Genomic DNA, 25,659 nt, shown 5'->3' with positions numbered 1-25,659 from the left:
TTTTAACTAAAGCCAGATAGATCGAGATGGGGAGGAAATTCCTGAGCTAAGCTGTCCTGCTTTGATTTTAAAATTCTTGCCTTTCAGCAAATCCCCTAATGTCTTTACCGTATACTTGTAATCTCCATTTACAGTAATCGCCAACCCTTTCAGAATTCTGAGTTCCTCAATGTCTGATGCTCATGCATCCCGAACCTCATTTGGGGTGATCATAGGTGATCCTTGCTTCAACTGTCTTGACCCTACGCTCAGGAAGTCCCTCCCAAACAACCTCGAGGTTTCCTCCTTTAAAATGCACCTCCAAATCTATCTCTTAATGCCTCCTTTGACATGGTGTATGTTTTATCTGATTACGTTCCACTAACACACCACAGGATTTTAAAGGAGCTATTCAAATACAGTGGGTTCTTGCACGTGGTTTCTGTCAGATCATTCAGACATAGGCAATAATGTTTAGAAGCACTTTAGAAAAAAGAAAAGACAAGACTATGGCACAAAATGTGCTTCCATTTTTCAGGATTATCTAAATTGTGGTCTTTTCTTCTCTTTACCTCCAGTTTAATGTGTCATTGCCTTCAATGTTCAAGAGTACCTTTCGAGGGAAGGTAAACCAGAAAATGCTAGAGACTGCTTTTTGTAGGACACTGACACTATCCCATTCAAACAAAATATGTTCCAATACATTAAAACACATGCGTAAGTCTGTCTTTGCAAACTTGCTCATTCACACGATAGTTGCTGTACTCTTTTTCACTGATTGAGAATCGATTGTTCACTTAATTGCACTTTTAACAAAAAAAAAGCAAAATACTGCAGATACCTGAGGTCTGAGAGAAAAGCAAAAAAATGCTGGGGAAAGCTCAGCAGGTTTGGCAGCATCCCCCGTGAATAACATTTCGAGTCCATTATGGTCAGCACTGAACGACGTTCAGACCAGACTTGAAACATTAACTCTGTTTAATCTCCACAGATGCTGTCAGACCTGCAGAGTTTCTCCAGCAATCCACTTCCTGGAGTAAAAGTGTGCACCAGGCATTCTTTACGTATTGAACTTGCCCAGCCCACCACGAGTAAAATTCTTGCCTTGTCAGCAAATCCCCTAATGGCTTTGCTGTATTACTTGTAAAAATCACTGTTTGTGATGTTCTCTGTAAATGCACCAGCATAAACCTTATGTGTATTGGGAAGGAATCAATCGATTCCACATATCATTCCCATACAAGTTTTCCTTTCATTGGAGATGCCTGGTTGCAGAAATTGATTTTTTTTGTAAACAATGAACAATAACGTTTTGAGGGAAATCCTTTAATTTAATAACTGTGGCTAGAAGTACAGTTTCAAAGCTGACCCATGATACCAAACTTGGAGAATGGCGAACAGTGGTTTTGCTACAAACTGACTGCAATAGGATAATTGTCTGGTTCAGATCCAACTACAGTATTGGGCCGACTTTTGGCTTCCCTAATTTAGGAAAGGTATGTGACAGGATTCACTGATTTACCAGAATGTTCTCAGAGGTGGAAGATTTTAGTTACAAGATTAGTTTGGAAAGGATGGAGTTTATCCTCGTAAAGCAATGGAGATTGCGGGCACAACTGATAAATACAAAATTATTACAGATGAGGCTGACAAGACAAAATCTCTGGTAGCAGAAGAAAATATTAGAGGATTTTAGGAAAACAAACTTGTTGAGCTACAGGGATCGAGCAGGGAATATGATCAACTGGATCATTCTTCAGGGAGCTGCTGCAGGGCCTGGCATGAACCTAACGGGCCAAACGGCCTCCTTCAGTGCCTGAAGTGATTTTATGACTTGAACTTTGTAAAACTCAATTCAGCAGGTTCATAAGAACTTCTCCAAATACGCCAATGTCATAAACCCATTAACTGCACATCAGATTAACAAGTAAAGCTGCTTGTGTGCCAAGGTGTAGGTGACCTGCTTGAACAGTGTTTATATGGGTTTAAGTGATGTAAAGTGTTTGTAAAGTGTTTGTTTATAGGGGTCCTGCCTCCATGGGAAAATAATGTGCTTGGCAAACCCTTGACTGCTCAGTAGAAAAACAAATCACGTTAGCTTAACAATTCTGTCACAGCGTACAACTAACACAACTACATACCTTCATGTAGATCATTACAAAATATGTCCCCAAACAAATCAAAAGGGATTGCTGTGCTTCTCAGTTATTAAAGTCAGAAAGTTGTTAATGTAATCCTTTTCTATTATTATTACTATTCCAATAAGTTTAGACTGGCTGAAAGGTAATGGCACTCTGCTGATCATGGGACACAATTGAGTCTACTAAAGTAACAAGATGCAAGAGGGAGGGGAGAAAATAAGACCAAGCTGAAAGAAAGGATGAGAAACTATAATGCAACACAATAAGAACACAATACAAGGAGCAAAGAAGTGCAGGAAGTTACTTGTAAATACAAAATGCTTAAACCTTGACACCGGTTCTGAAGTTTAGACAGGCTTTCTCACTTTCATAAGAAAGCAAAGTGTAAAATTGATTACTATGCTTACATACTTACAAATTAGCTGAAAACTAAAGTATAACCAGTTGTTTCCACACAGCAAAGAAGAAATAAACACAAAAGCAACAGAAGTTAAATGGCTCCGTTTTGTTTGCCTGACTATTTCTTTCCTGAGTCAGGCACACTATAGAAACACATTGCACAGGAATCATAAGCACAAACTTCACGGCCTAGTGCACAAACCAAAATGTGGAACAATTGTGCTTTATAAACTATAGGATCCTGGAATGTCTTTTTCTTGTCCTTCTGGTGAGTGTTAATTTGACTTTTTTTCTGTTATGCTTGGAAACACTGACTCGGAGGAAATGGCACGGTGTTTGGAAATCTGTCTTTCAGTCTTCTGACTGTCGGAAACTGGACGTATGATATACATCAGGATTCTGTGGAAGTCCCAGTGCATTAACCTCTGTGAGAACTTCCCAGAAAATTTAAACATCCGACTGGCAATCACTCTGTCCCTTGACACGATGCGAATGTCTCATTAGCATTGGAGACTTTGGATAGTTCTGCAGGACATACCTGAGTAGTTGCCCATGAAATGTTAGACTGATTAAAACCTGGTCTAATACCTGGCTATTCACATAACTCATTCCCAATCACTCACATTGACCCACCCTTAACAATCTCCCCTACTACACAACATGAACCCCCTCTTAAACCAAGTCAACAACCTCTCTCTATCTCACTGACATGCTCACCCCAACCAGACCTGATTACCCCAGGTGTAACTAATTTCCTTACCCAGATACCCGGATTTATCTATCCACTCATTCAGCCACCTACCAATCAACTATCCTGACCGCCCACCAAACACACATCTCACCCATCTGCCACCCTATGCAACAACCAACCAGCCACCACCTCACCCAGCTTGTGCTATAAAAAGGAGGCATAGGTGTCTTCCTCTGATGCTCCAGTACTGCAATGAATATCTTTGGGGTACGGTAAGCTTCACATTTCTGTAGAAGCTCGGCTCAGAAGACCTTGTCAGAGATGCAGACCAGCATCTGGGTGCAGAAAAGTGCAAATGAAATGGCAATCCAATAGCACATCTGCTGTTCCTCAGAGCTCCTATGCACTTCTATTTCTGTGTTTTTTCAGCTCTGAAAAGATTCACTCTGCTCCAACTTATACGAGTTACATGATATCACCAAACAGCACTGTGTCAGAGTGTGATGAAGATATGGAGGAAATATTATCAGATTTTTAATAGCTATTCCACAAATAATTCATAAATGCATTAACAAACATGAATGTTGCACAATATAGACCTAGACAGAAACGTGTCTTTTCTGTAGCTTGCTTCACATCAACTAATATATGGAAGAAGTACAGGATCAGTGCTGGCTCCTCTACATTTACATAAATGATTTGGGTGTGAGTATAAGAGGTACAGTTAGTAAGTTTGTAGATGACACCAAAATTGGAGGTGTAGTGGACAGCGAAGAGGGTTACCCCAGATTACAGCAGGATCTTGACCAAATGGGCCAATTGGCTGGGAAATGGCAAATGGGTTGAGTTTAATTCAGTTAAATGTGAGATGCTGCATTTTGGGAAAGCAAATCTTAGCAGGACTTATACACCTAATGGTAAGGTCCTAGGGAGTGTTGCTGAACAAAGAGACCATGGATGTTGCCAGGGTTGGAGGATTTAAGCTATCGGGAGAGGTTGAACAGGCTGGGGCTGTTTTTCCTGGAGCATTGGAGGCTGCGGGGTGACCTTATAGAGGTTTACAAAATTATGAGGGGCATGGATAGGATAAATAGACAAAGTCTTTTCCCTGGGGTCAGAGAGTCGAGAACTGGAGGGCATAGGTTTAGGGTGAGAGGGGAAAGATATAAAAGAGACCTAAGGGGCAAATCTTTCACACATAGGGTGGTACGTGTATGGAATGAGCTGCCAGAGGAAGTGGTGGAGACTGGTGCAATTGCAATATTTAAGCGGCATTCGGATGGGTATATGAATAGGAAGGGTTTGGAGGGGATATGGGCCAGGTGCTGGCAGGTGGGACTAGATTGGGTTTGGGTATCTGGTTGGCATGGACAGGTTGGACCTAAGGGTCTGTTTCCATGCTGTACACCTCTCTGACTCTATGACTCTACTGACAAAATGTTCCTTCCTCCACTGACGTTGCCTGACATGCTGAGCATTCATTCCAACATTTTCTGTTGGTATTTCAAATTTTCAGATTTGCTGCGATGGAAGAAGCAAATTTAATGATACAATACTTACCGGGATTGATTGTTTTGATGTCCCTTTCCCTGCATTCTCTTTTTGGTGGAGGTTCTTTTGTCTTGTCTTCCCAATTTGGACAGTAGATTATGTTACTCATACATTTGTGGTCATTTCAAACAAATCAAAATATATCAAACAAATATTGACAGCTCACGTACTTTTTGTGTTTAATGTTCATCTGATGGCAGTTACAGTAGATAGTGGTGAAACGCAAGACACACCAGAGATGAGCAGATAAGCATTCCCCTATCTTTAGACAGAATGGCATGCACATACACACACGCCCGCGCACACACACAAAACCACTCACAGTTATTATAATAATTTTTAATCTTCTTATTGAATATGCTTTAAACTGGCAAGGCTAGAGTAATGATACTTCTTAAGATCTTCACAAAATAAATGAAAAGGCACATTACAAACAATATTGTGCCATTAGAAAGGATGATGGGCAAAAATGCATTTGAATTGGACAATCTGTTTCAAAACATCATTGGTAAATTTTGTTGAGGGTGTATAAGGTTGATGTTTATGGATAAAACATTTTCCTCTTTTTACAGTTGCTGTCAGCAATATGCAATCCCACCCTCAATGTGAATAAATTCAGATGTAGCTATTTCATTTACAGAACTTTAAACCGACTTCAAGCCAGTATTCCATAGCACTTTAATGACATTTCCATTTTTCACATTGCTTTAACCATCAATTTGGTGGTAACTTTGTTCTGTGGTTCTGCAGCCACCATCTATCTACTGATTAGGTTGGATTAAACTTGATATAATGAGCATTCCTGAAATCGTAAGAGAGTGAGGTCTTGTCTATCTCATCATTCTGAGCTGAATGTGAATGTGGACCAAGATCCAAGCAACATAATATTATTTTTAAATTAAATTTTGCACAGAATTCATTGCCAGATGAAGTAGTTAGAACATTTCAGCAAAGAGGAAGAAATCATGACCTACAGTGGTATTGTGTAGTATAACAACAATACCGTCCTATGTCATTCACCTCAAACTGGCTGCAATTGATATTAGAGTAGTAAAGAGATGTCACATTTATGTGGCATCTGATTGGACCCTTGAGTCCAAAATGCTTTAACATCAATTGGTTACTGTTGTGGTTCTGTTCGCTGAGCTGGGAATTTGTGTTGCAGACATTTCGTCCCCTGTCTAGGTGACATCCTCAGTGCTTGGGAGCCTCCTGTGAAGCGCTTCTGTGATGTTTCCTCCGGCATTTATAGTGATTTGTACCTGCCGCTTCCGGTTGTCAGTTCCAGCTGTCCGCTGCAGTGGCCGGTATATTGGGTCCAGGTCGATGTGCTTGTTGATTGAATCTGTGGATGAGTGCCATGCCTCTAGGAATTCCCTGGCTGTTCTCTGTTTGGCTTGTCCTATAATAGTAGTGTTGTCCCAGTCGAACTCAACACAAATTCCCAACTCGGCGAACAGAACCACAACAACGATCACCCAAGCTACAAATCTTCTCCCAAACTTTGATCAATTGGTTACTTTTTGAGGCATTATTACTCTTGTTAAGAAGCCAAATGTAACGCCATTAGCCATGCGGCTGATGCAACTTTTACCCCCACTGTGATTGATGATGTCACATCCGCCCCCATCATGGCCACTCCCAAAGCCACTTCCGGCCCTCACATCATCACTGATGCCACACGCTCAGTGACTTCCGCCACACCTACTGCCGTGTCAGCCACCACTTCCGCTCCCACCAGCACCATTCACCTGCAGTCTGCTGACAAGCCCCCCACAGACCCCACTGTCACTATCCCCACCCCCCAGAACCCTGAGGGGCACATTACCCCTGCTCATGACTCCACCCCCATTCCCCCCACCATCACACCCACTCCAGGTACTGGCTCCGACCCCACTCCCAGCTCCACACCCACACCAGATCCCAGCTCCTAGCCCTGCCGAGTTTTCACCAACCCTCCAGACCTCCCCCTCACTGAGGATGAACGATCAGTCCTCAGCAAAGGACTCACCTTCATCCCCTCCGTCCACGCATCAATGAATTTAATGCATGGCGTGATGTCAAACAATTCTTCCGTTGCCTCCGTCTCCGAGCTTACTTTCACAATCAGGATTCCCGCCCACCTTCCGAGGACCCCTTCGCCCACTCCAACACACTGCATCCACCTGGACACCCCGCGCTGGCCTATTACCTGCCCTCGACCTCTTCATTTCCAACTGCCGCTGGGACATTGACCGCCTCAACCTGTCTACCCCCCTCCCCCACTCCAACCTCTCACCCTCACAACGCACAGCCCTCCAATCCCTCTACTCAAATCCCAACCTCACCATTAAGCCAGCGGATAAAGGGGATGCAGTGGTAGTCTGGCGCACTGACCTCTACACCGCTGAAGCTAAACGCCAACTCGGAGACACCTCTTCCTACTGCCTCCTAGACCATGACCCCACCCCCCATCACCAAACCATCATCTCCCAGACCATACAGAACCTCATCACCTCAGGAGATCTCCCACCCACAGCTTCCAACCTCATAGTCCGGGAACCCCGCACTGCCCGGTTCTACCTCCTTCCCAAGATCCACAAGCCTGACCACCCTGGCCGACCCATTGTCTCAGCATGATCCTGCCCCACTGAACTCATGTCTGCCTACCTCAACACTGTCCTATCCCCCCTAGTCCAGGAACTCCCCACATACTTTCGAGACACCACCCACGCCCTCCACCTCCTCCAAGACTTCCATTTCCCCGGCCCACAACGCTTTATCTTCACCATGGATATCCAATCCCTCTACACCTCCATTCACCATGACCAGGGCCTCCAAGCCCTCCATTTTTTCCTCTCCAGACGTCCCCAACAGTACCCTTCCACCAACACTCTCATTCGTTTGGCCGAACTGGTCCTCACCCTTAACAATTTCTGCTTTGAATCCTCCCACTTCCTCCAGACCAAAGGGGTAGCCATGGGCACACGTATGGGCCCCAGCTATGCCTGTCTCTTTGTTGGCTACGTAAAACAGTTGATCTTCCGTAATTACTCCGGCACCACTCCCCAACTCTTCCCCCGCTACATTGATGACTGCATTGGCGCCACCTCGTGCTCCCGTGAGGAGGTTGAGCAATTCATCAACTTCACCAACTCATTCCACCCTGACCTTAAATTTACCTGGACCATCTCTGACACCTCCCTCCCCTTCCTGGACCTCTTCATCTCCATTAATGATGACCGACTTGACACTGACATTTTTTACAAACCCACCGACTCCCATATCTACCTGGATTACATCTCTTCCCACCCTACCTCTTGCAAAAATGCCATCCCATATTCCCAATTCCTCCGCCTCCACCGTATCTGCTCCCAGGAGGACCAGTTCCACTATAGAATACACCAGATGGCCTCCTTCTTTAGAGACCGCGATTTCCCTTCCCACGTGGTTAAAGATGCCCTCCAATGCATCTCGTCCACATCCCGTACCTCTGCCCTCAGACCACACCCCTCCAACCGTAACAAGGACAGAACGCCCCTGGTGCTCACCTTCCACCCTACCAACCTTCGCATAAACCAAATCATCTGCCGACATTTCTACCACCTCCAAAAAGACCCCATCACCAGGGATATATTTCCCTCCCCACCCCTTTCCGCCTTCCGCAAAGACCGTTCCCTCCGTGACGACTTGGTCAGGTCCACGCCCCCCTACGACCCACCCTCCCATCCTGGCACTTTCCCCTGCCACCGCAGGAACTGTAAAACCTGTGCCCATACCTCCTCCCTCACTTCTATCCAAGGCCCTAAAGGAGCCTTCCACATCCATCAAAGTTTTACCTGCACATCCACTAATATCATTTATTGTATCCGTTGTTCCCGATGCGGTCTCCTCTACATTGGGGAGTCTGGGCGCCTCCTAGCAGAGCGCTTTAGGGAACATCTCCGAGATACCCGCACCAATCAACCACACCACCTCGTGGCCCAACATTTCAACTCCCCCTCCCACTCTGCTGAGAACATGGAGGTCCTGGGCCTCCTTCACCACCGTTCCCTCACCACTCATCGCCTGGAGGAAGAACGCCTCGCTTTCCGCCTCGGAACACTTCAACCCCAGGGTATCAATGTGGACTACAACAGCTTCCTCATTTCCCCTTCCCCCACCTCATCCTAGTTTCAAACTTCCAGTTCAGCACTCTCCCCATGACTTGTCCGGACTTGTCCGACCTTTTCCACCTATCCACTCCACCCTCTCCTCCCTGACCTATCACCTTCATCTCCTCCCCCACTCACCCATTGTACTCTATGCTACTCTCTCCCCACCCCACCCTCCTCTAGCTTATCTCTCCATGCTTCCAGCTCACTGCCTTTATTCCTGATGAAGGGCTTTTGCCCGAAACATTGATTTCGCTGCTCATTGGATGCTGCCTGAACTGCTGTGCTCTTCCAGCACCACTGATCCAGAGCCAAATGTAACTACCAGTCGATGCTCAATAAATTCACACAAATATAAATTGTGTAAATAAGAAATGTTTTAGTCGCTAAGGGATGATGGAGAAATATTGGTCAGGTCACCAAAATAATATTCTATATATTTGAGGAAAAGATAAAAAAAGACTTGCATTTATACATAACCTTTCATGACCTCAGGATGTTCTAAATTTCTTATCAGCCAATAAAGTATTTCAGAAATTGTAAAGAAGGAAATAAAGCAAATTGTACACAACAAGCTCCCACAAAAACATTGTGACATAACATTGGCCAGGTAAAATTAGTTAGCCCCAGATCAGAATGTTGGGATAAAACCCTGAAGAGGTTACTTAAAGCTGAATATATTTAAGCTTTGTTGTATAATTGCTCCAGAAAGAAGCTATCTGCAGTTCTAATCTATACATTAAAGTCACCAGTGACTTCAACCTGAGATGTTAGGGACATGGATCCTGCTGTGAGGACTGTATGAGCAGTGTTTTTGAGTACAATACCAAGTGTGTTTTTGAGTACTTACAGAGATGTTCTGGGAACTATACAAAACATTTTGTTTCTCTTTTTCAATTTATACAGGGGTTTTCAGAAATTAATGGGATCGTATTTTCACTGTGTTTAAAAAAGACATTTTGAATTTGTTATAGTAGCTTGGTCCATTCTATGATATCTTTATTTTGTTAATAAACTTCTGTTTTATTGTTAAAGCAACATCTGCAATATTGCATGCTTCTACCATTTTGTTAAAATCAAAATAAATCAAAATATGATCTATCAAGTCAGCTTTTAGACTGGAATCTGATTTCTATGTTAATTACATGCACTTGAATTATCACACTTACAGAACATCATCTGTGAAACAACTGATAGCATATGAAAATATTTTGACTTGATGTCTTAGTTCCTTTGCATGCAAGTCTGATGTAATTGTTTGTTCTGGATCTGTGATTTCACTTCTGGCTTGTTGTTGGCCCTTAGTATTTTTGAATGGCTCTGGAAATGGCAAAGTTAACCTCTCAAATAGAGCTGTCATGCTGATCAACAATAGCTGACCTGGGTATGTGCGTATAATCTTTCCTTCTTGTTTTACTCAATATTTTCTGCTTCATTGTGTTTTTGATCTCCAGAGTCTTCCCAATGAGTTGATTTGTCTTCAAAGTCTTCCAAGGCTCCTTCTTGCCCTTCAGCATCTTCCTGCTTTGTATTCAAATTTTCTGGGTTTCTTTTCAGTCTGTCCATTTTTACTGTATTGTGCTTGATGCCTTCCATGCTGCAGTATTCCGAGTCTTCCTGTTTTTCCACTGCACCTCATAAACTGTGATCTGACTTAATCCTTAGTTCTTGAACTATCCCAATACTGTCACCATGCCTAGAATTCTTCAATATTTCTTCTTGATATCTCTCTGGGCTGTGGATGTACATAAACACACGCGCGCGCGCGCGCGCGCACACACACACACACACACGTTACCACTCTATTTGGCCTTTAGCATCCTTAAACCATACTTACCTTAGAAGATTGTTCTTTCATTCTGTTCAGTATGTAACACTATTTGTTCATATTTATTTATTACAGATTACTCTATACATCATGATAGTGTCGTGTACAAGACGTTGCTCTTTAAATGCTCCTTCTCAGCTTTCTACTCTGATCTCTTCTACCGTTGTCCGAGAAATAACATCAGTGACATCACTGTCTTTCGCATGTCCATTACAAATCTCACACATAAGCAAAATCATTTGCAAAGTTAAGCCCTATTCAAAACCATGATAAATGCTCTTGGATAATTTGACAGTAATGAAAAACTAATTTTATCCTTTGGACTGTCAAACTGAAGAGAGGCAATGTATAGTGGTAAGATCTTTGCATCAGTGATCCAGAACAGAGGTTAATGTTCTGGGAACATGGGATTACATGATATATGAGAAAGCTTGAAGCAATAAAAATCTGAATATAAATCTAGTTTAATAATAACCATGCGATCATAGTCAATTGTTACAATCATCTGTTTTATTAATGTGCCTCAGGGAAGTATACCTACTTGGCTGGACCTGCATGTGACCCCTTACTCACAGTAATGGCTGATTCCCAAATGTGGCGTGGACAATTCGGAACAAGCAGTAAATGCTGACCAGCCAGCAACACTCACATCCCGTGACTGACTTTAAAAAAAAACCCATTATATTCCTCAAAGTGAAAGGTTCAGTGTATTTTACTTCCTGTATTGTTGTCTGTGAGAATAGATCAGTGTGATTTGCTGCATCACCTACTTGAGCATATAATAGCTGCTGCAAGCTTTTCCTAATGTCGCCAGATTTGAGGACATCAGGAAAAGTAAAATCGATATGACAGAAATTGTTTGATCTGTTGTATGCAGCCTTCTGTGAGGTCAGTAATGAGCACAGTTTGTTGTCAAGGGCTACAGAATCCAGGCCACTACTTCATGGAATCCCTACAGTGTGAAAACAGGCCATTTGGCCCAGCAAGTTCACACTGAACCTCTGAAGAGTAACCCACACCCAATTACTCTACATTTTACCTTACTTACACATCCCTGAAAACAATGGACAATTTAGCATGGCCAATTCACTGAAACTGCACACCTTTGGATTGTGGGAGGAAACCAGAGCACCCGGAGAAAACCCACGCCGACACCAGGAGAGTGTGCAAACTCCACACTGACAGTCACCCGAGGCTGGAATCGAACCCAGGTCCCTGACACTGTGAGGCAGCAATGCTAATCACTGAGCCACCACCTCTTTGGTGAGTGCTGAGGGGGGGAGATACACAGTCAATTCCCATTTGAAACATGGTTTGATCTAGGTCAGAAATACTGGATTGTAACCTCTTTTCTTAGAATATGTGCATTGTGGCCAGTTTTGCGAATCTGGTTATAAACCAAGCAGTTGTATTACTCAAATAAAAAGAAATTCCTGTGAATGCTGGAAATATGAAAGAAATACAGGAAATACTGGAGAGACTCAGCAGGCTGGTACCATGTGTGGAAAGAGCAACCAATTAAACATTTTGAATCTGGTATGACTCTTGGTCAGTTCAATTCTGAAGAAATCAGATCTGCCATGAAATGTGTGATGATGTTGCTCCTTTGCCCAAAACATCGATTTCTCTGCACCTTGGATGCTGCCTGACTGCTATGTTCTTCCAGCATCACTAATCCAGATCCTTGAACAAAGTTACACTGTCCTTGGGTTTTTTTCAGGAGGTCTTAAAAACACAGGTTCTGAAAAGTCTGGGGTTGAAGGATTTTAGCTATTTGATTCTAGCTAACATATACTGCCTCATGCAAAAGGCTTTCAAGTTTTTTAAAACAAAACACTTGTACAATGAAAGGGGAGTGGCCTGCACTCCCAGGACAGCTTTTCTCTGGATTAGTTTCATTCGCAAGCAATAGTGCTGTTAAAGCTGCTGGACCTAAACAAGCAGGTCCACCTGATCCTCCTCTCCCTCCGACATCTCTCCTGTAAGACCCTGTGAATGATTTTACCTTTTGCGCCAAGGGGTGTTTATGGGAATTGTTGTAAGTATTTCGGAACAGCATCATTAACTCGGTATTATCTGTTGGGTTTTCGGATAAGTTGTTATATTGTATTCTGTTCTCTTTTGTTTGTGTTTCATTTCGTAATCTTTTAAATAAATTCTATTTTGCTTAAAACTAAATGGTTTTACCAACTGCATCCCTCCTGGAATATCCATGTTGCACCTGCTTAAAACAACTAGCAAATTTAGGGTCTGGGCCACTTTCTTGAAGTGCATTGAAGGGATCTGGCCTGGTCCACATCAGACTGGGGGCTCATCCAGGATTTGTTTGATAGTTCCAAATTGGGATTAGAGTTGCTGAACTCAAAGGCAGCGAGTGGTAGGTGTTAGTGTCTTTTGTTCCAGGTGTTGGCGTTGGTTGGTTTAAACAGCTTTTGGGATAGTGATGGCTCTTTCAGTCACCAAGAGTTTTCTGGAGGGTGAAAGAAGTGACTTGTGGGGTTTTACAAAAGGTAATTAAGGCCAAGCTTCTGGGATTACCAGACAAGCTGGATTTGGAGCTGTCTCCTTCAGTGAGGAAAGGAGAGATAATGACAGCAATAGCTCAGCATTTACATTCACTGCAAATGCCATCAGGATCTTTGGAGATGGCCAAAAGTCAATTGAAATTGAAACAGCTTGAGTTAGATGCAAAAGACAAGGAATTACGATTAAAAGCAAAGGAACGAGAAAAAGAACAAATCACTTTAGCAGAATAAAAAGAAGAAGACAGAGAAAAGGAGAGAGAGGCAAGGAAGAAAGACAGAGTTTGAACTTCAGAAATTGACACTGAGACAGGAGTTCAAAAATTCACTTTCTGAAGTAGTGAGACTTCATGTGGAAGAGCAGAGAGTTAAAATGGTAAGATGAGCAGCTGAAATGGCTGATGATTGAGTTGGTCCATAAATCAGAGTTTGGCTTCCAAAATCAGATTCAATCCATGAAGAATAGAAACTAGGAAGAGGAGAAATCCTTGCGTGGAAAGAGAAAGGTAGATCTCGGTGTAAGGACAACATACTACAGGGTAAAAAGGAAACTCTTGAAGGGGAAAGAGAAGTTAAAAAGCTCTGGTGTTTTCACTTCAATAAAATAAGCCACATGAAATCATAGTGTTGGTGGGGTTGGGAAAAGCACTGGGGAGCCGGATGTAGGAAAACAGGATAAGCCAGTGAATTTTGTTGGAGTGGTAACAGAAAGCACAATGGAGGCTAGAAAACTGCCCCAGAATGTACAGGTTGATTGGAGGTTGGTTAAGGAGGAAGTGCCGGATCTTCTTAAAGCATATACCTGCAGGGAGATTCAAGATGGCGGCGACCCAGTAGATCTACCCTGCTGAGCTCTGCACCAGAACCCAAAGTGGTGCACTCACCCTCCCTTTATTACCAAAAGTGGTAGAAATAGTTTTTTTTTACCGCCAGAATTGTTCAGTGTTAGTTTAAAATAGTTCGGAAAATGACTAAAGGGAAGGGACTGCGAGGATCGCAGCAGGCAGGGTACCCCCCGGCAACAATAGACATGCCCACGGCCGCAGCGTCAGCCTCCACGATCACCCCAGGAGACGTACCTGTGGAACAGAGCCTGGTCTCGGAGTTTGTGAAACTCCACAAGAAGATCGATTCAGCGAAGGAAGAGACCCAGACCAGGCTGGAACTGATCTCGGTCATGCTGCAGAAGCATGACCAGGCGATCCAGCGTCTCGGGCAGCGTGTCATGGAGGTGGAGCAATGGACCTCGGCCTGCGAAACCACAACGGAATCCTCAGCAGGTCGGGTCCTGGCCCTGGAACGGCTGGTATGGGTCTTGGAGGAACAAGTCGACAACCTCAAAAATCGAGGCTGTCAGAAGAACATCCGCCTGGTGGGGGTTCCAGAACAGGAGGAGGAAGGCCAGCTCATCAGTTTCTTGGAGCAATGGCTCCTGCGGTTTTTGAATCTGGAAGTCAGGGGAGGTCGAGCGGGCCCACGGGTTGCAGTGCGCAGACCCGGATTGGACCAGCGTCCCCGCCCGGTCCTAGTGTGATTCCAGCATTACAGAGTTAAGCAAATGATGCTGGAAGCCTCTAGAACACTGGGGAAGGATTCTCAGGCTCTGATATACAAAGGATCTCAAATCCTGCTCTTCCAAGACTTTTCTGTGGTCGTGATTCATAAGAGGAAGGCCTTTGATGAAGCAAAAAGTCAGCTGAGATACTGGAATAGAACATAGAACATAGAACAGTACAGTACAGAACAGGTCCTTCAGCCCACGATGTTGTGCCGACCATTGATCCTCATGTACGCACCCTCAAATTTCTGTGACCATATGCATGTCCAGCAGTCTCTTAAATGTCCCCAATGACCTTGCTTCCACAACTGCTGCTGGCAAAGCATTCCATGCTCTCACAACTCTCTGTGTAAAGAACCCTCCTCTGACATCCCCTCTATACTTTCTTCAACCAGCTTAAAAGTATGACCCCCTCGTGTTAGCCATTTCTGCCCTGGGAAATAGTCTCTGGCTATCGATGATGTCTATGCCTCTCATTATCTTGTATACCTCAATTAGGTCCCCTCTCCTCCTCCTTTTCTCCAATGAAAAAAGTCCGAGCTCAGTCAACCTCTCTTCATAAGATAAGCCCTCCAGTCCAGGCAGCATCCTGGTAAACCTCATCTGAACCTCTCCAAAGCATCCGCATCTTTCCTATAATAGGGCGACCAGAACTGGACGCAGTATTCCAAGTGCGGTCTAACCAAAGCTTTATAGAGCTGCAACAATATCTCACAACTCTTAAAGTCAATCCCCCTGCTAATGAAAGCCAAAACACCATATGCTTTCTCAACAACTCTGTCCACTTAGGTGGCCATTTTAAGGGATCTATGTACCTGCACACCAAGATCCCTCTGTTCCTCCACACTGCCAAGAATTCCATCCTTAATCCTGTACTCAGCTTTCAAATTCAACCTTCCAAAATGATCACCTCGCATTTATCCAGGTTGAACTCCATCTGCCACCTCTCAGTCCATCTCTGCATCCTGTCAATGTCCCGCTGCAGCCTACAACAGCCCTGTATACTGTCAACGACACCTCCAACCTTTCTGTTGTCTGCAAACTTGTTGAGCCATCCTTCAATCCCCTCATCCAAGTCATTAATAAAAATTACAAACAGTAGAGGCCCAAGGACAGAGCCCTGTGAAACACCACTCACCACTGACTTCCAGGCAGAATATTTTCCTTCTACTACCACTCGCTGTCTTCTGTTGGCCAGCCAATTCTGTATCCAGACAGCTAAGTTCCCCTGTATCCCATTCCTCCTGACCTTCTGAATGAGCCTACCACGGGGAACCTTATCAAATGCCTTGCTGAATATCCAGTATTCTGTGTTTAATTTTGACTCACCAGAAAAGGCAAAGGACTTCCTGGATTCTTTAAAATAGACTGGCTGGCTCGAATAATATGGACAATAATGTTTACTTTGTTTTTATCTAATTTGCTTGGTTTACCTGGTTGTCAGGGTTTTTTTCTTCATCCATGTGGGGGTTATAACTGTGTTTTTCCTTTTGCTCATTCTTCTCCCTTCTCTCTCCCCTCCCATTATCCTTTGTTCTTTTTTCTTATCATTTTCTTTTGTTTTTCTCTACAAGTATGAGATGAGGGGTGGCTGCAGTTGGGAGAGGCGTTGTGGGGGGGGGTGCTACATATTTCTGTTCTACCAGGAGCCCCTAGGGTTACGGTATGGATGGGATGGGTTGAGTGCCCTCTTTTAACTTTCTTGTTATAAGATGTGTGTAATTGTTTCTTACTTTGTATTGTCTGGGGCAGGGGCATGGCGAGTGCTAGAAGGAGCCATGGAGGGATTAGCGGGTAGTATGAGTGCCCCCTGTGGGCAAGGGGGAAAGTTTCCTTTCATATGTGTTATATGTTGGTCCATTGTAGAAATAGCTGTTAGAAGTTTTGATTTGGTAGTTTTGGTATTTGTATTTTTAAATTTATATGAACTGTTTACTGTTTTCACTCAGCGTGCTATGAGAGGGGTTCACGGACTGTTTCAGACGGTTATGGCTAACCATTCATTTAAATGATGCACCTGGCATGTTAAGGGGAGTCATTCATCAATTAAAGGAAAAAAGATACTTTCAAGACTTACATTTAACCGATAAGGAGCACTTGAAGTTACAACAGGGAGGACTCAGGTGTTTTTCTCATCCTTTAATTTGAAAAGTAGAGGAGTTGCTGTACTCATCCAGAAGAATCTCTCATTTCAACTGTTTGACCAAATTAAGGATGAATATGAGCGGTTCATGATTCTTAAAGCTTTAATACATGGGGAGGAGTACGGGATTTTGAATGCATATTGTCCCTGGCACATATTTTTAATTTTTAACAGATGCGCTTTCTAGGTTGATGGCCCTTGGAGGGTGTCATACAATTATAGGGGGAGACTTTAATCAACTTATTGACCCTGAAGTGGACAGGATGCCTAGGGGCCTAGCGGTCATGTCCCCTCAATCCAGACAGTTGGTGGACCTGAACAGAGAGTTGGGGTTGGTGGAAGTGTGGTGATGTCTTCACCCCGATGGTAGGAATTTCACCTTTTTCTCTAACCCACATACATGCGATACTAGAATTCACATGGTTTTTGTCCCATTGACCTTTTTGAATTCAGTGCTGTCTTGCAGAATTGGGAACATAGCCATTTCCAATCATGTGGCGGTGTACATGGAGGTCAAGTCCGGTGGTAATGGGAGAGGCTCGCAGCACTGGCACATGGATCCTTTCTTCTTGAAGGATAGCAAGTTTATACAGTATTTTTTGCGGGAATTTAAAATCTTTCGGTGCTCTGGTAACTGTCAAGGCCTATGCACGGGGTTTGACTATTTCTTACTCAGCGACCCAGAAGCGACAGACGGGAGAACAGCAACGTTTGCTTGAGGCTCACCTGAAGGTAGCTGAGACAGCTTATTTTGACAGACCGTCTGTAACCAAGTTGCAGCGGATTACAGCCCTCAGGGCTACTTTGAATACTGCGCTCACCCAGACAGCAAGGGGAGAAATATCTTCTACAAAACAGAGGTTATTTGAGTATGGTGATAAACTGGGTAGATATCTAGCATACTTCGCCAGAAAGAAACATGCCCCCCAATCTATCACATCTTATTTGCAATACCAAAAGATTAACACAGCATTTAGGAAGTTCAACTCTGAGCATTACCGGTAGGAGGGCTGTGAGGACAGACTGGCGAAAATGAAGTCCTTTTTTAAGAACCTGGACCTTCCAGGTGTACCTTCAGAGCAGGCATTTTTTCCGAATGCCCTCTTGGCAATCCAAGAAATACTGGAGAGGGTGAGGCAGCTCCAGAGTGGTAAAGCACCCGGCCCAAACGGATTTCAAAGAGTGTTTTATAAGGAGCATATCGCCATGCTGGCCAGGCCACTGTTGGATATGTACGACTACTCATACAGTCAGAACTGTCTCCCATCCTCTCTGAGAGAAGCAAATATTTCTCTTATTCTCAAGAAAGGGAAAGCCCCAGAGGATTGCACTTTGAACAGACCCATATCATGACTGAACGTGGATTTTAAAATTCTGTTGAAAATGCTGGTGTTAAGGTTGGAGAGGGTTTTGCCTTTCATTGCAAAGGAGGACCAGACAGGTTTCATTAAGGGTCGTAGGTTTACTAATAATATTAGAAGAGTATTAAACATGGTTTGGGTGTGCCAGCAAGGGTCAATTCCTGGCTTGGTAGTTTCCCTGGATGCAGTGAAAGCATTTGACTGGGTGGAGTGGCTGTACCTCTTTTATGTACTGGAGCGGTTTGGTCATGGAGGGTTTTTTGCCAGGTGGGTGGCAGTATTATATAGTGACAGTGTTATATAGCAGCGGTTTTCACTAATGGTATAAGGTTGGATAATGTTAGTATCAGCAGAGGCAGCTGACAGGGGTGCCCTCTCTTGCCTCTATTATTTACATTGATGATTGAGCCACCGGCAGAGGCCATCCAGAGGGATCCCAACATAATTGCCCTGGAGGTAGGGTCAGGCAGGTATAAGATCACCGCTTATGTGGATGACATTCTTCAACATTTATTTGACAGGGAGGTCATGATGTCTTTCGAGCAGCTGAGTCAGAAATATGAGCTATCTAGGAAGAGTCCCTTTCGTTACTTTCATGGTAGAAGTACTGGACACACTCTCAGCTCTAGGTATACAATTTGTCTTTGCTAACGATATAGCTGGTTCACAGGTAGGAGTGCTGCCTACTGTGGTTGATAAGCCAGTGGAAACTCAGGCAACTGAACCATTGTAGGATGCATATCCTGGGATTTTTCCGGTCTGTGTGGTAATGAGGTCACAAAGACACCAGTTGAAACAGGAGAGATCAAATTGTACAGATAAGAAAGCTGAAGTGGAATTAACAGACACCTTGTTTGATCAGATGGTTGAAACAAACCAGGAGCAGATAAATAACAAAGCAGACATCTTTAGCTCGGATAAATTAACTGAGTTACAGCAGACAGATGAAAATTTAAAGCAGTTGTATCTAAAGGCATACACAGCAAAAGAATCCAAATGTATACCTGAATGTTATTATATTAAAAATGATGTCTTAATGAAGAAATGGAGACCATTGCATATTCAGGCAGATGAGAAATGGGCAGAAGTTCATCAAGTTGTATTGCCAGTGGGTTAGAGAAAGGAGATGTTGTGAGTGGTGCATAAGCTACCAGGAGGGGGTCATTTAGGGGTAAGAAAACACAAGCTAAAATACAAAAACACTTTTACTGGCCTGGCACAAGTATGCAGTTGAATTTTGCCAGACATGTCATACGTGACAGGTAATTAGAAAACCTGCACCTTTAATACCTGTTCATGCATTTGAGGAACTTTTCACAAGAGAGTTAATTGATTGTGTAGGACCCGTACCTCAAACAAAAGGTGGGGATCAGTATTTGGGATGCATCCATGAGATTTCCAGAGGCTGGTCCATTACGTAATATTTCAGATAAAACGATTCTAGAGGAATTACTCAAATTTTTCATCAGATTTGGCCTCCCACCGAGAAACAATTAGATCAGGGGTCAATCTTTACATCTAAAATATTCCAGGAAGTTCTGGACAGCTTAGGAGTAAAATAATTCAAATCTACTGCATATCATCCAGCATTGCAAGGAGCACTAGAAAGGTGGCATCAGACATTAAAGACCATGTTGGGAGCTTATAGTCAAGGCTATCCAGATGATTGGGATAAGGGAACTCCATTTGTATTTCTTGTGATCAGCGATACACCAAATGAATCAACCAAATTCAGCCCATTTGAGTCAGTTTTGGGACATGAAACAAGAGGACCACTAAATTTGATTAAGGAGAAATTGGTAAGTCAAAATTCAGAGACCACATATTTGGACTACTTATCAAATTTTAGGGAAAGACTAAATAGGATTGGGGAGTTGGCTAGACAGCATTTAAAATTATCACAGCATACAATGAAACAGGAAGCAGACAAGAAACCAAAACTCGCAATTTCGCTATCGGGGACAAAGTGTTAGTGTTACTTCCAGTGACAGGTGAACCTTTAAAAGCAAGGTTTAGTGGACCTTATCAAGTCAAAAGGAAATTGAGTGAGGTGAACTATTTGATAAGGACTCCAGACAGAAGGAAATCTCTCAGAGTGTGTCATGTGAATATGCTCAAAAGATATTTTGACACGGAAGGAAAGCCAAGGAGACTGTATGTTTGGTCTCAACACAGAGGGAAGAACAAAGTTCAGAGGATTCTGGATTGTACATCGCTCAAATTAAATTGGACAGTGAAGAAGTTGTCAAAAATTATTGAGTTATCTTTCAGTGGAAAATTGAAATGACCTGAAAGAGGTATTACTATTACCTGGTAAAATATGTGGAAATAAGCTGGGAAGTACTAACCTAATTATGCATGACAAAGATAGAGTAGATCCTGTTCTGATTAAGCAACATCCTTATTGGTATAATCCTCTAAAGTTGGCACAGGTTCAAAAGGATATTGAATGCATGCTCCAAGACAACATAATCAAAGTGAGTTAGAGTGACTGGAGCTCACCCATAGTACCCAAGGATTATGTGTGGACTATCACAAAGTCAGTGCAGTTACAAAGACCGATTCTGCACTTGGAAGACTGTGTTGAAAAGGTGTGACAACAAATTGTATTTCTGAGTTGACTTGCTCAGAGGATACTTTTGTCAGAAAACGCAAAGGCAATTTGTCACGCTGAATGGACTGTATCTGTTTAAAGTCATGCCATTTGGTATGAAAAATGTGCCAGCCACATTTCAGAGACTAACCAATAAGGTCATTGCAGGATTAATGTAATTGTGTTGTAAATATAGATGACCTGGTGATTTTTAGCCATACATACAAGGAACATTTGCAAGAATTATCAGTACTGTACGATCGACTTTGGAAGGCAGGCTTGGTGATAAACCTGGCTCAAAGTGAATTTGCCAAAGCCCAAGTCAGCTTCCTGGGCCATGTTATTGGACATGGACAAATGGCCCCATAGAATGAAAAAACAAAGGTATTTGGGGAGTTTCCCTTACCATTGACAAAAAGCACAGTATTACAGTTCCTAGGATTGAGTGGATTTTATCAAAATTTTGTACCAAATTTTAGCAGTGTGGCCACCCCATGTACTGAATTGCTAAAGAAAGGCAAGAACTTTCAGTGGACAGTGGACAGTCAGAATGCATTTGACAGCTTGAAAACTGTGTTAACCACTCCCCCAGTATTAGTGACACCTAATTATGCAAAGCCATTCAAGGTGGCTATCGATGGAAGTGATATGGCTCTTGGTGCTGTGCTCTTACAGGAAGAAGATGAGACAGTAGAAAGACCTATCGGGTATTTCTGCAGGAAATTGAACATTCATCAGCAGAAACAGTTGAGAAGGAGACTTGCAACATTTCAATGTTTATGTTACCAATAACGTACCTGAGACAAACATATATAGTGACCCTAACCCATTGACATTTGTGGAGAAATTTAAGGAGCACAATGCCAGACTGTTTAGATGGAGCTTGTTTTTACAGCCATTCAGTTTGAAAATTGTGCATGTGGCAGGATGAGAAAACATGATTGCTGATGCATTGTCAAGACTTGAGTGAGAAGCGGAGGCTTTCAGTTGCAGGAGAAAAATGTAGTAGCTGAAAAAATGTAGTAGCTGCATGTTTAGTCAATGTAACATATATGTGCAGTATACAGTACTAACAGTATAAGATTAAGGGGTTTTAAAATGAAACCATCTTTCAATATTGATAGTTCTTTTTTAAAGAGGGGAGTTGTGATGATGCTGCTCCTTTAACAAAGTTATGTTGTCCTTGGGGTTTTTTTCAGGTTGTCTTAAAAAAACGCAGATTCTGAAAAGTCTGGGGTTGGAGGATTTTAGGTCAATTTGATTATAGCTAACAGATACTGCCTCAGAAAAAGGCTTTTCAGTTTAAAAAAAACACTTGGAGAATGAAAGGGGAGTGGCCTGTTCTGCCAGCTCAGCTTTTCTCTGGTTTGGTTCACAAGCAGTACTGCTGTAAAAGTTGCTGGACCCACAGAAGCAGGTCCAGCTGATCCTCTTTTCCCTCCAACATCTCTCCTGTAAGACCCTGTGAATGATTTTACTTTTTATTCCAAGGGGTATTTATGGGGATTGTTGCGAGTATTAGGAACAGCATCATTATGTTGGTATAATCTGTTGGATTTTCAGATAGGTCAAGTTATTTTGTATTATGTTCTCTTTTGTTTGTGTTTCATTCAGTAATCTTGTAAATAAATTCTATTTTGTTTAAAACCAAGTGGTTTGCCCAGCTGCATCCCTCCTGGAATATCCATGTTGCACCTGCTTTCAAAGTTAGGGTCTGGGCTACTTTCTTGAAATGTTTTGACGGGGTCTGACCCTTGTCCACAACAAGTGTTAACTCTGTTTTTCTCTTTCTACAGATGGTGCCTGACCTGCTGCTTTTTTCCCCCCAGCATTTCCTGTTTTTCTTTCAGCTGTGTGACTCCTCTTCAGGCCCCAACAGCAGCAGCTCCGGCTTCTCCGCATCATCCCTCAGAATAGGTAACACCGGAGGGAAGCAGTGGCAGGCATGATGTTGGTTGAATTTCCTGAGGTGGAATTCCCCAAATTTTGGCGCATTTTGGAGAACAATGCAGCTGTTTGGGGGGGTAATCCAGTCACAATCCTGATATCCAGTGGGAATTCAATCACACATTTCTGCAGTTGTACACTAGTGTCGGATTGGATGATTAATTTGTTTTAGCCTTCTAATCATCTTGTTTGTACAGGCCATCGCTGTCTTTTATGAGGAAAGGATTATAATGCACACGAAAATACAGAATAGTAAGTCATTTGCATTTAGGAAAGAAGCACCCGTGAAAAAATATCCTCCATCTTTCCGAACCTTGTTAAGGTCAGATATTTATGGGAAAGCGTTCAGACCACACTCCCTTGCTTGCTACTGAAATGCCCACTATTTACTTCGAGTCATCCATCCTCTATCAAGCTACTTCCGAACCAACACTGTCTCAACCATTTCTTACAATCTGCTTCTTCTTCCTTTCAATAAAGTGACTCTTACCTCCCAGGTCTCTTTTGTTAACCAGCTCGGGGGAAGTTTTAGCCAGAAAGAATAGTCTGTGCAGTAGTGATTTCTAAAGGGACGGTAGAAATGGTAAATTAGTTATTCTGTCACCATTCAAACCAGCGGCTCATTTCTGTGCAAAAAGAAACTGACCGTTTCCTCTTTAAGATTTGCATTCATTCTCCTCTCCAGCACGCGATGGAACATACTGATCCTATCGTTTCCTGACAAACCTTTTGAACGCTGCATTTTTCCACCAACTTCCCCTGTGGAAGACATCTCCGTTTGAAGTAAGGGTCTCTTCCCTCTCTCTCTGGGTGAATATAAACCCGCTCAAATCCGATATACTAACTGCACTGCCCTCCGCCCACCAACAAAACAATAAACCCAGGGTTGATGCAATCGGCCAGCCTTTAATTTAAAAATCCAACCGAGCTGGGGAAATGTAACACAAAACTCTTTCTTTCGTTTACGCTTCGTGCTGGTGTCCAGGCAGCAAGGAGATTGGGTTCTGCCTCCCATCCCTTTCCATTCACTCACTTCTTAACAGCTCTTTTTGTCTCTATATGTTTTGGCATCCTGGATTTTCTGTTGATAGTTTTCACGAAGCAGTCGGTTACTCGGGTGACGGATTCACTGTAGTTTCTCTCCCCCTCCTCTGTTCAGTGTTGCTTTTTGCCTGCAGTAGTGCATACTGACTACAGTCCAATCTACAGGCAATCCATGAAAGTGCCCTCTTTGTGAGGATTCTGGCCCGGTGAGTCGTGCCCCCGCCCCATTACAAGCCACCTGACCCCTGTACACAGGGCACTTGCCTTTTGTAAGTATCCGAGGTTTCTTTTGTTAACGTGTTAATGCTTATGACTGTACACTTCAATGAGTTTGGGAACTAACGATGTTACCTCGTCTGTTTTGCCTGAACCGTGCAGAAAATAAAACACGAGTTAAAGTGTCTAACACTTATCAATAAATTGATGCTCTTTTGAAAAGTGGACGAGAAAGCAGTGAGAATATTTGTAGGAGGGTACTGTACTGTGGCCGCGCCTTATTTCTGGATACGTCCAGGCAGGTGCTGGGTCAGGAGTCAGCCTGTTTCAGGGGGAGAGGGGATAGTTATCTCTGACAGCTCAAAGTGTTGGCTTCGGTCCGGAGATGATGGGAACCTGGCCCCTCCTTCAGGGCAGTACACAGGAAGGTCACCTTGGTACTGCCTGTGGGAGACGGCCCGGACAGACAGCAGCGTTGTTGCTGCTCCTGCTGCTGCACGGGGTTACATCTCCCTGCAGGTTTCCAATGTTGGTGGCGTTTTGCCTTTACCCACCACCCCCTCTTCCCCCTCCCCACCTGGAGAGGCTAAACCCCTATTGGGGAAGAGTGCTCTGTCAGGAATCTTGCAGGATATGGAGCCCTGGGCTCCTCCTTTCCCGGACCTGGGTTCCTGCACTCTCGAGGTGAAACTGATTGGGTCTTTAGCGCACAGTTTGCATTTAGTGAGAGAAAGATGGGGGCGATCGGCCTAGACAGCGCAATAGGTGCAGCCTAGTTTACTGAAGTTGAGTGAACAGCAAGCTGACAAACCTTCCGCTCTCTCCTTTGCTGCGCTTGTTTATGCATTAACATAGACATTCGAGTTTCCGAGGCCACATCGTCGATTTCAAGCCGGAGGCTTCCTCCCCGCCGCTGGCTCTTCTTCCCCATGATTGACAGTGTTTGGCTCTGTTACCCGGCAACTGTGCTGCTGGCAAACAAGCCGTTAGTCCGTAACCAGCTGAGTTTATTAACAGGAGGCTACAAGACAAACTGCTCCCATCTGTTACCATACACAACGTTTCAATATCCAGTTTTTCAGCATTTTCAGCATATTTTGCCCCTCCTCCCCCCCCCCCCCCCCCAACACACACATTTGTACCCTCTGCTGGGGGTGGGGAGCAGTTCTCTGGGGTTTCCCTCACATGAGTAAAAAGTGAGGTCTGCAGATGCTGGAGATCACAGTTGAAAATGTGTTGCTGGTTAAAGCACAGCAGGTTAGGCAGCATCCAAGGAATAGGAAATTCGACGTTTCGGGCATAAGCCCTTCATCAGGAATGAGACAGGAATAAGCCCTCATTCCTGATGAAGGGCTTATGCCCGAAACGTCGAATTTCCTATTCCTTGGATGCTGCCTGACCTGCTGTGCTTTAACCAGCAACACATTTTCAACCATTTCCCTCACATGAGCATAGCTAGATTAGAGGACATCACAACTAAGCTCTCTTCATACAGTTCCTCAGCATACACGTTTCAGGAACAGTCACTGGTTAGTGAGGAGGATTATCCCATG

The 25,659-nt window shown here is 43.6% G+C and overlaps 1 protein-coding gene across 4 annotated transcripts in view; it reads right to left on the bottom strand.

Moving 5' to 3' along the window:
* Positions 1 to 25,077, bottom strand: part of LOC132827832 (testis-expressed protein 47) — a 50,280-nt gene extending 25,203 nt beyond the window's left edge. The window contains exons 1-2 of one of the 4 annotated variants that reach the window (XM_060844576.1): positions 24,918 to 25,077; positions 23,337 to 23,409 (exon numbers count right to left, since the gene is read on the bottom strand). In XM_060844576.1, coding sequence (XP_060700559.1) covers positions 23,337 to 23,409; positions 24,918 to 25,037 — 193 coding nt within the window. In that variant the 5' untranslated portion in view covers positions 25,038 to 25,077. Of the gene's footprint in view, positions 1 to 4,770; positions 4,979 to 23,336; positions 23,410 to 23,492; positions 23,848 to 24,917 lie in introns of those variants that run through there. The other 3 variants (XM_060844578.1, XM_060844575.1, XM_060844579.1) reach the window with 3 other exon arrangements.
* Between the last annotated feature and the right edge of the window lie 582 nt (positions 25,078 to 25,659).

Source organism: Hemiscyllium ocellatum, chromosome 25 (assembly GCF_020745735.1).
Source record: "Hemiscyllium ocellatum isolate sHemOce1 chromosome 25, sHemOce1.pat.X.cur, whole genome shotgun sequence".
In the NCBI taxonomy this organism is placed as follows: domain Eukaryota; kingdom Metazoa; phylum Chordata; class Chondrichthyes; order Orectolobiformes; family Hemiscylliidae; genus Hemiscyllium; species Hemiscyllium ocellatum.
Note: the sequence above shows the minus strand (reverse complement) of the source record. Positions and strands in the feature narration are given on the sequence as shown.